We start from the raw sequence: 13035 nt of genomic DNA on the forward strand, positions 1-13035 counted from the left end.
GTACTCAGACCCGTCCCACCCCGCTAGTCCCATCCTCCTCCTCCTGTGTACACGTGCCAGGGATAAATCCTGCCTCTCCTCCTTTCTCCACCTCTTCTCTCTGCCACGCATCTACACAAGCAGGGCTCCCTCTGCCAACCCTCACTCACACACAGCCCCTGTGCAGTCTAGTTCACTTTCCTGGTGCTTTTGGTGCTTAGACATTTTGCCTTCATGGAGGACTACCACAAACCCGACCAGCAGACAGTGCAGGCACTCAGGAACATCGCCAACCGCCTCCGAATAAACTGCATCAAGGCTACCACTGCAGCCGGCAGCGGGTAAGACCCTTTAACTCAAACTGACACAGACACACACACACACACACAGTCGTAAATCTAGGGAAGAGTGTATAAAGACTCATTCATACACACAGGTGCACATGCACACCCATGTAAAATACAAAATGAAACGGCATGTTTTCTTTTGTTCTCATGTGAGCTATGGAAAAATGTAACTGAGTTGAAGATGAAATGCAGGGTAACTGGGGTAACTAGCCCCCTGGGGTAGACTGTAGCCGCTTATTCCCCTTCATAGTTTGTTTGTCTAAGCACGACCATCATCCACATACCACATTTTTTACAAAATGTTGCTTTTTTTTGTGTCAGCAATGGGACATGGTCCTTAAGGAGGGCTATTTATCCCATGTTACCCTATGATGCTGTGAGTCATACACATATGTGATGCAGATCAAAACATAAAGACTTTCCATAATAATAACATAAAAAGTTTATATTTTCGTCAACATCTGTATGTATTGATTTTTATATAGACATACAGTAGCTTATAGTTAGGTAATCTGTTTATCGTTTAATTGTAGAACGCTGTATTCTTGAACAATTTACGGATTATTTTGTTTATTTCTATTGAGCAAGATTGATGTATGGCCATTGTGGCTCAACATGAGATTCTTTCGTTTTTTCCGATATTAGAAAATGTTCCATTGTGAACAACATCAGTTCGTGAAAGGTTACATTTTGCTGTAGTGTCTGAAATTAACTCCTGTATCTGGGGGAAAAGTATAGCGCGTCTTCATTTGTCTGACCGCAGGCAGGTAAGCGATGGAGGAGCCCTCGGAGCTTGCGCGTCAGTTGTTGGCACGAGACAAAGCGCATGGAGATAACCCTGGCTGGGATATGCGCTCCGCCATCTTCGTTGATTTAGATGGGGGGTAATATTGGTCATTAAATATTATGAATAATTACTCCGCAATTACTCTTAGAGTGAACACCCAATTGAAGTTTATTATCAGGCTAGAGTGTTATTATTGAATTAAATAGAGAGCCCGTGCGCAAACAAGTGCGCACGTTGGGTAATTCTGTAAAGAACATATTTAACTGTGATTTTTGTGGAGAAATCACACGTTTATTTGAGATAGGCTATCAGTCATCATCTATTGCTCTAACACAAACTCCAGCATCCATTCTTTCCGTCATGGCTCCATCATTCGACCGTAGCCTATCCACAAATCATCCACAAATAGACCAAGTGTGCAAGCCTAGACAATGAGCAACCGCCATGCGGTTGGTGATTGGGAAAAAAAAACTCTACCAATTTCAATATGCTGAAAAGTTAAGTGTATTTTTTTGTGTGGTTAGGCTAGGGTACTAGGGTACTCAGAATTTCTGAGTTTTGTTAAGTTTTTAGAGCATCTTATGTAAATCGCCGACTGGAAATGGGAGCTAAATGTTACAAAGGTTTCCACTAGATACGAAGTCAAAATTTACTATAGCGTTAAAATCTACATAAAATAAAAGCTATTTTGTCTTATTTTACGGTTAGGGTTAGGCATAAGGTTAGCAGTGTGGTTAGGGTTAAGGTTAGGGTTAAAATCACATTTTAAGAAGATAAATTGTAGAAATGACCTTGTGGCTTTGGTAACTAGTGACGACCACAAGGTTATAAGCCTGGTGATGAATGTGATTCCAAATGGCGCCCTCTGACTGATTGACTAACTGGCTGTCTGACTCTGCGCTCATTCCAAAATGGTCCACATTTCTCCCCAGCCGCCCATCAACGTACCCCTTGGATGTTGACATCACTGTAATTGGGGGGGGGAAAGGGAGCCAATGGGACATCTCGGTTTGAGCATGGCCCCCTCATCAGTATTTTGGATAGACTATTCCACTCTAATTATATACCCATATTTCCCCATTGTGCCATTAGAATTCATTGGCAAGCTCAGATTTTAGACTGTGCCACTTCAAATCCAGTTAGACTCTGATTGAATTCTGAGTGTTTTTGAGTTTGTAAAGTGATATTTCTGTTCTCTGTGTCTGTGTCTGTGCGTGTGCGTGTGTGCGTGCGCGCGCGCGCGTGTGTGTCTATGAGTCTGTCTGCGATGTGAACACCTGTCAGTAACATCCCTCCCTGCTCCTACACTCTTAGAAAAAACATGCTATCTATAACCTAAAACGGTTATTCTTCTGTCCAATAGGAAAACCCTTTGTATAACCCTTTTTGGTTCCAGGTAGAACCCTTTTGATTCCAGGTAGAACTCTTGGTTCCATGTAGAACTTTTTCCACAGATGGTTCTACATGGAACCCAAAGGGTTCTACCTGGAACCAAACAGGTTTTTCCTATGGGGACAACCAAAGAACCCTTTTGGAACCCTTTTTCCTGAGAGTGTACTCCTTGTCTCCCAGATATCCCACATCATGCTGCAGCATTGCAGAGATCATGTCTGTTCTGTTCTTCAACACGATGAAGTACCGCGCAGAGGACCCCAAGAACATCAACAATGACCGCTTCATCCTTTCGAAGGTGAGACTGTTGGAATGAAACAGAACACTATTGTTGCATTCTGTTGCTGTTGTTGTCAGATCCATGATGTGAGATCCTCCAGCTCCCTTCCACTGTTCTGGTTGGATAAAGGTCATATAACGGTCAGGATCTGCTTCTGTGAAGTTGTATCGTGCATATTGACTCACGTAATACACTTGTCCTACAGCTGGTGTGCTATTGTCATATGATATGGCTACAGTCATAAGAAGCAATGTATTTCACACTCCCTGGTTGTGAAATAGTTACGCGGTTGTCTTGGGTTGTATTTGAGTAACATGGGTTTCCCTCTCCTTAGGGTCATTCTGCCCCGGCCCTGTACTCCATGTGGACAGAGACTGGTTTCCTGAAGGAGAGTGAGCTGCTCTCTCTGTGCCAGGTGGAGTCCATCCTGGAGGGACACCCCACACCTGTGAGTGATAACTACTCCACATCACTTTTGCTAGCCTAAAAGGTTAACCTACGCCTCACCTTTAATAGCCTAGCGGTTAGCACCGTAGCAAAACTGACAATGGAAATGTGTGTTCTTCTTGGACAAGTTCAGGTAGTACCTCGCTGAACTTTGATAACTTGTAACCTATAATAATAGCTGCAAGTTTTAGAACCTACTCAACACATCCTTGCTCTCTATGGTGATAGTGACAGTCCTGTTCCTGTGTATGTGTTGGAGTTTCAGAAGCAACAGTTTGCGGATGTGGTCACTGGCTCTCTGGGCCAGGGCCTGGGTGTAGCCTGTGGGATGGCCTACACCGGGAAGTACTTTGACAAGTCCAGGTAGGAGTTCACACACATTCGCACACAGATTTGTGGTCTTTGCAGGCCTCTGAATTCTAAAGTGTTAAGTATGGACTCAAATACATCGTGATGCATTTTACAGCTCTTTATTGCACCGTGTGTTATTTTAGAGTTCTTTAGAGCATAGTGAGGCATTTTAGAGCTCTTTAGAGAATAGTGATGTATTTTAGAGCTCTTTAGAGAATAGTGATGTATTTTAGAGCTCTTTAGAGCATAGTGAGCTATTTTAGAGTTCTTTAGAGCATAGTGAGGCATTTTAGAGCTCTTTAGAGAATAGTGATGTATTTTAGAGCTCTTTAGAGCATAGTGAGCTATTTTAGAGTTCTTTAGAGAATAGTGATGTATTTTAGAGCTCTTTAGAGCATAGTGAGCTATTTTAGAGTTCTTTAGGGCACTGTGAGGTTTTCTATGGTCCTCTGGGTGTGCAGTATCCGCATGCTCTGCTCTTCCGATTCTTCTGCTCTAATAACCACAGCCCCGGCGGCCACAGCTCAGTTATTTTTTACCATCCAGACAGATTCTGTCTCAGAATCCAATTCACACTTTACATTAGTATTCATCACTCAGTCTATTGTTCAAAATCAGACTCACTTTCCCCAGTCTAATTCAGGTTTTGTCTCAGAAGGAGGAATGCAGATCTCTGGAATGCGGATATTGCCAGTCCTGAAAATGTGCCCTGCCCTCGATAGATTTGTACTAGAGGAGGATTTCGTGTGGGTGATGGTTGAAAATGATGACATAAGCAGATTATCAGACCATTTGATTAAAAGATGGGCATTTGCTTTGTTCAAAGGAGTATGTGTGGCTAGAAGCCTCAGTCAGCGTAGATGTGAGGGAATGCAGTAAGTAGGATAGAGGGAGGGGTAAAGGTTACCAATTTCCTGTTGTGGGAGAGGGCTTTCACAATTCCCAGGGGGTGTTCAATCCGTTCTGTCACTTTAGGGGAAATGGATGAATTTGACTTGAAAGGTTTCATAGAGCACTATTTGGTGTAAGGTAGAATGATCATTTGATCTTACCACTTCTTGAATCTACACTGTTTGAAAAAGGTGCTTTCTAGAACCTTAAAGGGTCCTTCGGCTGTCCCCATTCGGCTGTCCCCTTTGAAGAACCCTTTTTGGTTCCAGGTAGAACAATTTTCGGGTTCCATGTATAACCTTTTCCACAAAGGGTTCTCAATGGAACACAAAAGGGTTCTACATGAAACCCATAAAAGAGTTATCCGATGGGGACAGCTGAAGAACCTTTTTGGAAAAAAACATTCTAAGAGTGTATACACGCTCACATGCACACACGGGCACACACGGCACACACAGGCACACACGGCACACACGGGCACACACGGGCACACACGGGCACACACGGGCACACACGGGCACACACGGGCACACACGGGCACACACACACACACACACACACACCCCTGTCTCACCCCCCCATCCCTCTCTCTTGCCTAGCTACCATGTGTTCTGCCTTCTGGGGGATGGGGAGCTGTCTGAAGGGGCAGTGTGGGAAGCCATGTCCTTTGCCTCTTACTACCAGCTGGACAACCTGGTGGCCATCTTGGATATCAACCGCCTGGGCCAGACCGACCCAGCGCCCCTGCAGCACCACGTGGAGAAGTACCAGAAACGCTGCGAGGCCTTTGGGTGAGTGTGTGTGTGTGTGTGTGTGTGTGTGTGTGTGTGTGTGTGTGTGTGTGTGTGCGTGCGTGTGAAAGTGTGCATGTGTGTGAAAGTGGGTTTACGAGTGAGAAGGACAGAGCGCGTAAGAGAGGTAGAGATCCTCTTTGTCAATGTAATGACAGCGAGAGAGAGTCTATGAATGTGTGAAGGCACATGTCAACATTAGTGGGCATATGTGGAATTGTTTGCTCATGCGTGTATGAGAAAGAGAAAGTGTGTGAATGCCTTTCCATAGTTGAAATGGGTTCTCTGACGTGTGTGATCTGCTGTCTACAGTTGGCATTCCATCATCGTGGATGGGCACAGTGTGGAGGAGCTGTGTAAGGCTCTGAGCCAGGCTCGTCACCAGCCCACTGCCATTATCGCCAAGACCACCAAGGGCAAGGGAATCCCAGGTACTCTCACCCTCATATGGCTATTGGCTACATCCTATCACTCATACCTGTTGATGGGCTCACCTCACAGTATGGTGTGTAAAGTATATAAGGTGTTGGGCCATTGATTTTTCCTGACCATGTGACCTGACTCCAGGTCTGGGGGTTTTCCCCGTCAGGAGATCACATCGTCAGGCTAAAACCCCTGGGCCTATATATCCATTCAAATGTTACTGTGTTACTATGTAAATGTAAATGTATCAGTGGTGGAAAAAGTACACAACTGTCATACTTGAGTAAAAGTAAAAAAATACCTTAATAGAAAATGACTCAAGTAAAAGTAAAAGTCACCCAGTAAAATTCTACTTGAGTAAAAGTCTAAAAGCATTTGGTTTAAAATATACTTAAATATCAAAGATTAAAGTATAAAACATTTCAAATTCCTTATATTTAACATCCAGATGGCATCATTTTCTTGTATTGTTAATTTACGGAAAGCCACGGGCACACTCCAACATTCAGACATCATTTACAAACGAAGCATGTGTGTTTAGTGAGTCCGCCAGATCAGAGGCAGTGTGGATGACCAGGGATGTTCTGTTGATAAGTGCGTGAATTTGTCACGTCCTGACCATAGTAAGTTGTTATTTTCTATGGTAGAGTAGGTCAGGGCGTGACAGGGGTTTTCTAGTTTCGTTTTTCTATGTTGGGGTGTTCTAGTTTTTGTATTTCTATGTTGGGCTTTGTTTGAATTGATCTCCAATTAGAGGCAGCTGGTCATCGTTGTCTCTAATTGGAGGTCATATTTAAGTTGGTGTTTGTCCCACCTGGGTTTGTGGGAGATTCATTTTGAGTTGTGTATGTTTCACCTCTGCGTCACGATTTTTTATTTTTTTGTCATTCAGTTTATTTATGTATTGCATAGTTTCACAGTATAAATAAAATGTGGAATGACACACATGCTGCACTTTGGTCCGCTCATTCCTACGACAACCGTGACAGAATTTGACTATGTTTCTGTCCTGCTAAGTATTCAAAAGGTAACGAGTACTTTGGCTGTCAAGGAAAATGTATGGAGTAAAAAGTACAATATTTGCTTAAGGAATGTAGTGAAGTAAAAGTAGTCAAAAATATAAATTGTAAAGTAAACTACAGATACCCCCCCCCCAAAAACAACTTAAGTACTACTTTAAAGTATTTTTACTTAAGTACTTTACACCACTGCTGTGTATACAGCATGTGTGTATTCTAACTATGTTTGTCTGCATTTACCAGCTGTGGAAGATAAGATGGGCTGGCATGCCAAGCCCCTGTCCAAGGACATGGCTGAGGGAGTCGTGAAGGATCTGCAGGCGCGCATCATGAACAGCAGCAAGCGCCTGTACCCCACCACGCCCATAGAGGATGCCCCGCCAGTCAGCCTGCGCAACGTCCGCATGCCCAGCGCACCCGCCTACAAGCAGGGAGAGAAGGTAACATACATGACATGTATCTCACCATATACTGTACATATGTGGTTGTACAGTTATCCCAGGAACATTGACTCCACTGGGGCTCACCCCATAGTCGCAAACAATATAATAGAAGCAGTCACTCACACCTTAGATTGGCCTTCCCTGTAGCTCAGTTGGTAGAGCATGACGTTTGCAATGCCAGGGTTGTGGGTTCGATTCCCACGGGGGGCCAGCACAGAAAAAAAAAATGTATGAAATGTATGCATTCACTACTGTAAGTCGCTCTGGATAAGAGCGTCTGCTAAATGACTAAAATGTAAAAATGTAAATATAATGACTGTCAGAGAGAAGGTGGTATAATGATACATGAATACACAGGCAGAAAAATGTACTTATTAATGACTGACTGGTTGATTTATTGATTGACTGGTTGTATTTCTCTACAGATTTCCACCAGGAAGGCCTATGGCATGGCCCTGGCTAAGTTGGGTCGTTATAATGAGCGCGTGGTGGTCCTGGATGGAGACACCAACAACTTGACTTACTCAGAGATCTTCAAGAACGAACACCCCAACCGCTTTGTGGAGTGCTACATCGCGCAGCAGAACATGGTATGAAATGAACCCTAACCCTAACCTTAACCCTTACTCAGACCCTAATCCTATTGAGTTTTTCTTGATTTTCTCTTTATCACATACAGTACCAGTCAAAAGTTTAGACACACCTAATCATTCAAGGGTTTTTCTTTATTTTTACTATTTTCTAAATTGTATAATAATACTGAAGACATCAAAACTATTAAATAACACATATGGAATCATGTAGTAATCAAAAAAGTGTTAAACAAATCCAAATATATTTGAGATTTGAGATTCTTCAAAGTAGCCACCCTTTGCCTTGATGACAGCTTTGCACACTCTTGGCATTTTCTAAACCATCTTCACCTGGAATGCTTTTCCAATAATCTTGAAGGAGTTCCCACATATGCTGAGCACTTGTTGGCTGCTTTTCCTACACTCTGCGGTCCAACTAATCCCAAACCATCTCATTTGGGTTGAGGTCGGGTGATTGTGGAGGCCAGGTCATCTGATGCAGCCCTCCATCACTCTCCTTCTTGGTCAAATAGCCCTCACACAGCCTGGATGTGTGTTGGGTCATTGTCATGTTGAAAAACAAATGATAGTCCCACTAAGCGCAAATCAGATGGGATGGCTTATCGCTGCAGAATGCTGTGGTAGCCATGCTGGTTAAGTGTGCCTTGAAATCGAAAACAAATCACTGACAGTGTCACCAGCAAAGCACCACTACACCATCACACCTCCTACTCCATGCTTTATGGTGGGAACCACACTTGCGGAGATCATCCGTTCACCTACTCTGCGTCTCACAAAGACACGGTGGTTGGAACCAAAAATCTCAAATTTGGACTCATCAGACTCATATTTCTACTAGTCTAATGTCCATTGCTCATGTTTCTTGGCCCAAGTCTCTTCTTCTTATTTGTGTCCTTTAGTAGGTTTTTGTTGTTGCAGCAATTCGACCATAAAGGCCTGATTCACGCTGATGTTGAGATGTGTCTGTTACTTGAACTCTGTGAAGCATTTATTTGGGCTGCAATTTCTGAGGCTGGTAACTCTAATGAACTTATCCTCTGCAGCAGAGGTAACTCTGGGTCTTTCTTTCCTGTTGTGGTCCTCATGAGAGCCAGTTTCATCATAGCTTTTGATGTTTTTTTTTGACTGAACTTGAAGTAACTTTCAAAGCTCTTTACAGTTTCCAGATTGACTGACCTTCATGTCTTAAAGTAATGATAGACTGCCATTTCTATTTGCTTATTTGAGCTGTTCTTGCCATAATATGGTCTTGGTCTTTAGAAGGAAAGAAATTCCACAAATTAACTTTTAACTAGGCACACCTGTTAATTGAAATGCATTCCAGGTGACTACCTCATGAAGCTGGTTGAGAGAATGCCTAGAGTGTACAAAGCTGTCTTCAAGGCGAAGGGTGGCTACTTTGAAGAATCTCAAATTTAAGATATATTTTGATTTGTTTAACACTTTTTTGGTTACTACATGATTCCATATGTGTTATTTCATAGTTTGGATGTCTTCACTATTATTCTACAATGTAGAAAATAGTAAAAAATTAAGAAAAACCCCGGAATGAGTAGGTGTGTCCAAACCTTTGACTGGTACTCTATATGTAGTCAGGATTGGGAAGGACCACTCTATAAGCCAATTATGACCGTTCTATAAACCCAGACAACACTCTTTCTAACTAAACCAAGCTTTTAAAAGCCAACCTGTTTTAAAATGACTTCTAAATTATACTTTTTGTTTAAAAAAAAAAATCTATTCAGCCTTGTTAAAATATTTACTCAATTGCTGCAGCATTTCGTGGCTCAGCTTAGCTGTCCTCTCTCCTCTGCCGACGTCTCTCTCGCTGATGCTCAACCGAATGCCCTGTCCCTAGACCTGGGTTCAAATACTATTTGAAATCTTTGAGATACTTTGAGCATTTTTTCTCTAGCCTGTTTCAAGTGCCAAATGGCGGGGCTTTACAGTTTCTGGACGAATCTATTGCTCCATTAAGCCAGACAAGCTCAATCAAGCACGGAGAAAATATTTGAAATGATCTCAAATAGTATTTGAACCCTTGCTCTGCCTGTCACTAATTTTGCTGATGCTGATTCGCTATAACAAAATGCCTCTTTACTTCTGTTCAGACCACTGACTCGCTGAGCGAATTCCCCCTCTCTCAGGTCTGATTAGCTGAATAAAAACCTTTCTCTCTCTCAGTGTTAAGAGGTTGGCCTGATGAATAATGGATGTAGGTCCATCCATAATGTAACGCTGGAGAGAGAGGCAGAGACATGACCCACTTACAATACACCATGCCAAGCATCCTCTCTTCCACATTCTCCCTCCTCTGTGCTTCCTCCTCCAATGCCTCGCCACGCTTCCTCCATCCACCATGCTCCCTCCCTCCGCACAGCTGGCTGCTTTGTCGTCTTGAGGATTTGAACCAGTGACCTTTCAGTTACAGACCCAGCACTCTAACTGCTAGGCTACCTACCCTCTATTCCTATCCTCTCATTGCAATCGGACATTAGATGAACATTTTGGGAGAGTTGTCATTCAGGCCTGGCTGTATTACTGTACTGCTGCTGTTTGGCTGGTTCCTCCTGCAGCAGCAGCCTGGTAGCCTGTTCAGGTCAGGGCTGTGTTTGATGAACAGCCGTTATGACAGTTATGCTGAGCTGAGAAGTGAAATATGAATCAGTGTGAGTAGGGTGGGTGTGGCCGTCTGGCTGATCTGACTGTCTTACTGACTGGTTGGGTGACTGACTGACTGACCGGATGAATGGATGGCTGGCTGACTGATTGGCTGCCTGGTTGACTGGCTAACTGAATGACTGACTTTATTTATTTGTATTTTATTTAACTAGGCAAGTCAGTTAAAAACAAATTCTTATTTACAATGACGGCCTAGGAACAGTGGGTTAACTGCCTTGTTCAGGGGCAGAACGACAGATTTTTACCTTGTCAGCTCAGGGATTTAATCTAGCAACCTTTCGGTTACTGGCCCAACGCTCTAACCACTAGGCTACTTGCCGCCCCAGACTGACTGACTGAATGGATGGCTGACAGACTGCCTGGCTGACTTACTGACTGCCTCACTGCCTGGCTGACTAGCTGGCATGCTGGCTGATATACCATTGTTATAAAGATGATTGTGCAGAATAAAGCTAGAATGGCAGGTTCAAATGAGACAGACAGGTTGTCTAATGGGGAATCGTTAATATTGATAAGAGTAATGAGAAAATCAGATGCACTGCTGTTCATGTTATGACTTATTTACGACTGCATTATGTATGGCATTGTTGAATACTAGTTTCGGATTGGCTTGAAGGGCATTCTAGAGCGTGCATTATTTCCCTTTATAAACTGGATGGTTCGAGCTCTGAGTGTTGATTGGCTGACAGCCGTGGGATATATCAGACCATATACCACGGGTATGACAAAACATGTATTTGTACTGCTTTAATTACGTTGGTAACCAGTTTATAATAGCGATAAGGCACATCGGGGGTTTGTGGCATATGGCCAATATACCACGGCTCAGGGCTGTATGCAGGCACTCTGCGTTGCGCCTTAAGAACAGCCCTTAGCCGTGGTATGTTGGCCACATACCACATCCCCCTTAGGCCTTATTGCTTAAATAATGCACGGTATATCCGCAAGGTAGAATTCAATGGCTATAGTTATTTCTTACATGTTCTACGTTTGAGCTGCTTTTGAAAGAAAAGGTCGAATTGAAAACATTATTGGCATTGTTCAATTAGATTCTCATAATAGCAAGCTAGGACTGATGGCTTGGTTGGTTAAACTAGCAAGTCTGTTTGTTTGGTTACCAAGGCAACTGCTGTAGCTATCTAGTAAACTTGCTAGCTACTTTTCCAGCAGCAAATGTGTTAAATTATAGCCATGGTATAGTATAAAAGGGATAATCAACTCGGGCTCTATGCGTTTTATGGAAGATAATGCAACTCTGTGAAGGTCAGTTCCACTCAGCTAGCAAGTTGTTGAACACACCTTCCACGTCGTTCATTATTTTCCATTGAACGCATTGTCCCTCGTTGATTATCAGTTACTTATGTCATCATTGCAGTCATGTCCTTGTGAATACTGTATTAAAGTGGCAATCTGCTGTTCAAACAATCATAGAGAGAAAGAGACAGACACAAAGAGAGAGACGGACACATAAAGAGATAGACAGACACACAGAGAAAGAGAATAATGATCATGTCAATGGCAAGAGTGCTATCTTCTTTGTCCATGTTAGAAGCGGGGCAGAAGGAAATTGGATAATAGTACTTCTATCTGGTACTGATATGGAATAGGAATGAGTCCAATGGCAACTCAGAGGTTTAGACAGCCACAGTGAAGAGAAGAGCAGGGGGATCGGGGGAGAGCTTTTGAGATATGAAACAGGAAATGACAACTTGTGAAAGAAGCATGCCGCTGATTCCTCTCATATGGTACCATAAACTCGTGTGCTTTTGAACTGACTGACTTCTCACTGACTTACATAACATAGGTCTGGGTTTCTGGGAGGCGTGACCCCTCGTTTTGATTGTGATTCGCTCAGCAGTCATTGTCCCCATGAAGACCTCACTTAACCCCTTTGTATTTTCCAGTCTAGGGTGACCACATGTCTGCATTTTGGCCCTTTATCCCACGTCTCGCAACCAAACAATCATGTGCCGCACTTTATTAACAAATTAAAACACTACTAATTTACAAAACAGATTGTCCTGTATTTCAATCAAACTTCCCATTTCTTTGATGACAATTGACATTTTAACCTGTCTCTTTTGCAGTCACATTACGCTTTTCACAAGATATACAGTGTCTTTAGAATGTATTCACACCTATTTTCCAAATTTTGTGTTAAAGCCAGAATTTAAAATGGATTAAATATAGATTTTTTTGTCACTTGTCTACACACATACCCCATAATGTTGAATTAAGTTTTTTCAAAATGTTTACTAATTAATGAAACATGAAAAGCTGAAATGTCTTGAGTTAATAAGTATTCAAACCCTTTGTTATGGCAAGTCTGAAATAGTTCAGGATTAAAAATGTGCTTACCAAGTCACATAATAAGTTGCATGGACTCACTCTGTGTGCAATAAGTGTTAACATGATTTTTGAATACCTACCTCATCCCTGTACCCCACACATAAAATTATCTGTAAGGTCCCTCAGTCAAACAGTGAATTTCAAACACAGATTCAACCACAAAAACCAAGGGGTTATCAAATGCCTCACGAAGAAGAGAACCTATTGGTAGATAGGTAAAAAAACAAAAAAAAAACAGACGTTGAATATCACTTTGAGCAT

General features: G+C 42.6%; 1 protein-coding gene across 3 annotated transcripts in view; it reads left to right on the forward strand.

Moving 5' to 3' along the window:
- The window catches only part of tkta (transketolase a), a 27255-nt gene continuing 14220 nt past the window's right edge, over nt 1–13035 (forward strand). Inside the window, exons 1-8 of one of the 3 annotated variants that reach the window (XM_029776074.1) lie at nt 1–320; nt 2686–2803; nt 3120–3233; nt 3483–3595; nt 5074–5265; nt 5578–5696; nt 6951–7147; nt 7576–7740. In XM_029776074.1, the coding sequence (XP_029631934.1) occupies nt 214–320; nt 2686–2803; nt 3120–3233; nt 3483–3595; nt 5074–5265; nt 5578–5696; nt 6951–7147; nt 7576–7740 (1125 nt within the window). In that variant the 5' untranslated portion in view covers nt 1–213. The remainder of the gene's footprint in view (nt 321–2685; nt 2804–3119; nt 3234–3482; nt 3596–5073; nt 5266–5577; nt 5697–6950; nt 7148–7575; nt 7741–13035) is intronic. The other 2 variants (XM_029776075.1, XM_029776076.1) reach the window with 2 other exon arrangements.

This window comes from Salmo trutta, chromosome 14 (genome assembly GCF_901001165.1).
Source record: "Salmo trutta chromosome 14, fSalTru1.1, whole genome shotgun sequence".
NCBI lineage: Eukaryota > Metazoa > Chordata > Actinopteri > Salmoniformes > Salmonidae > Salmo > Salmo trutta.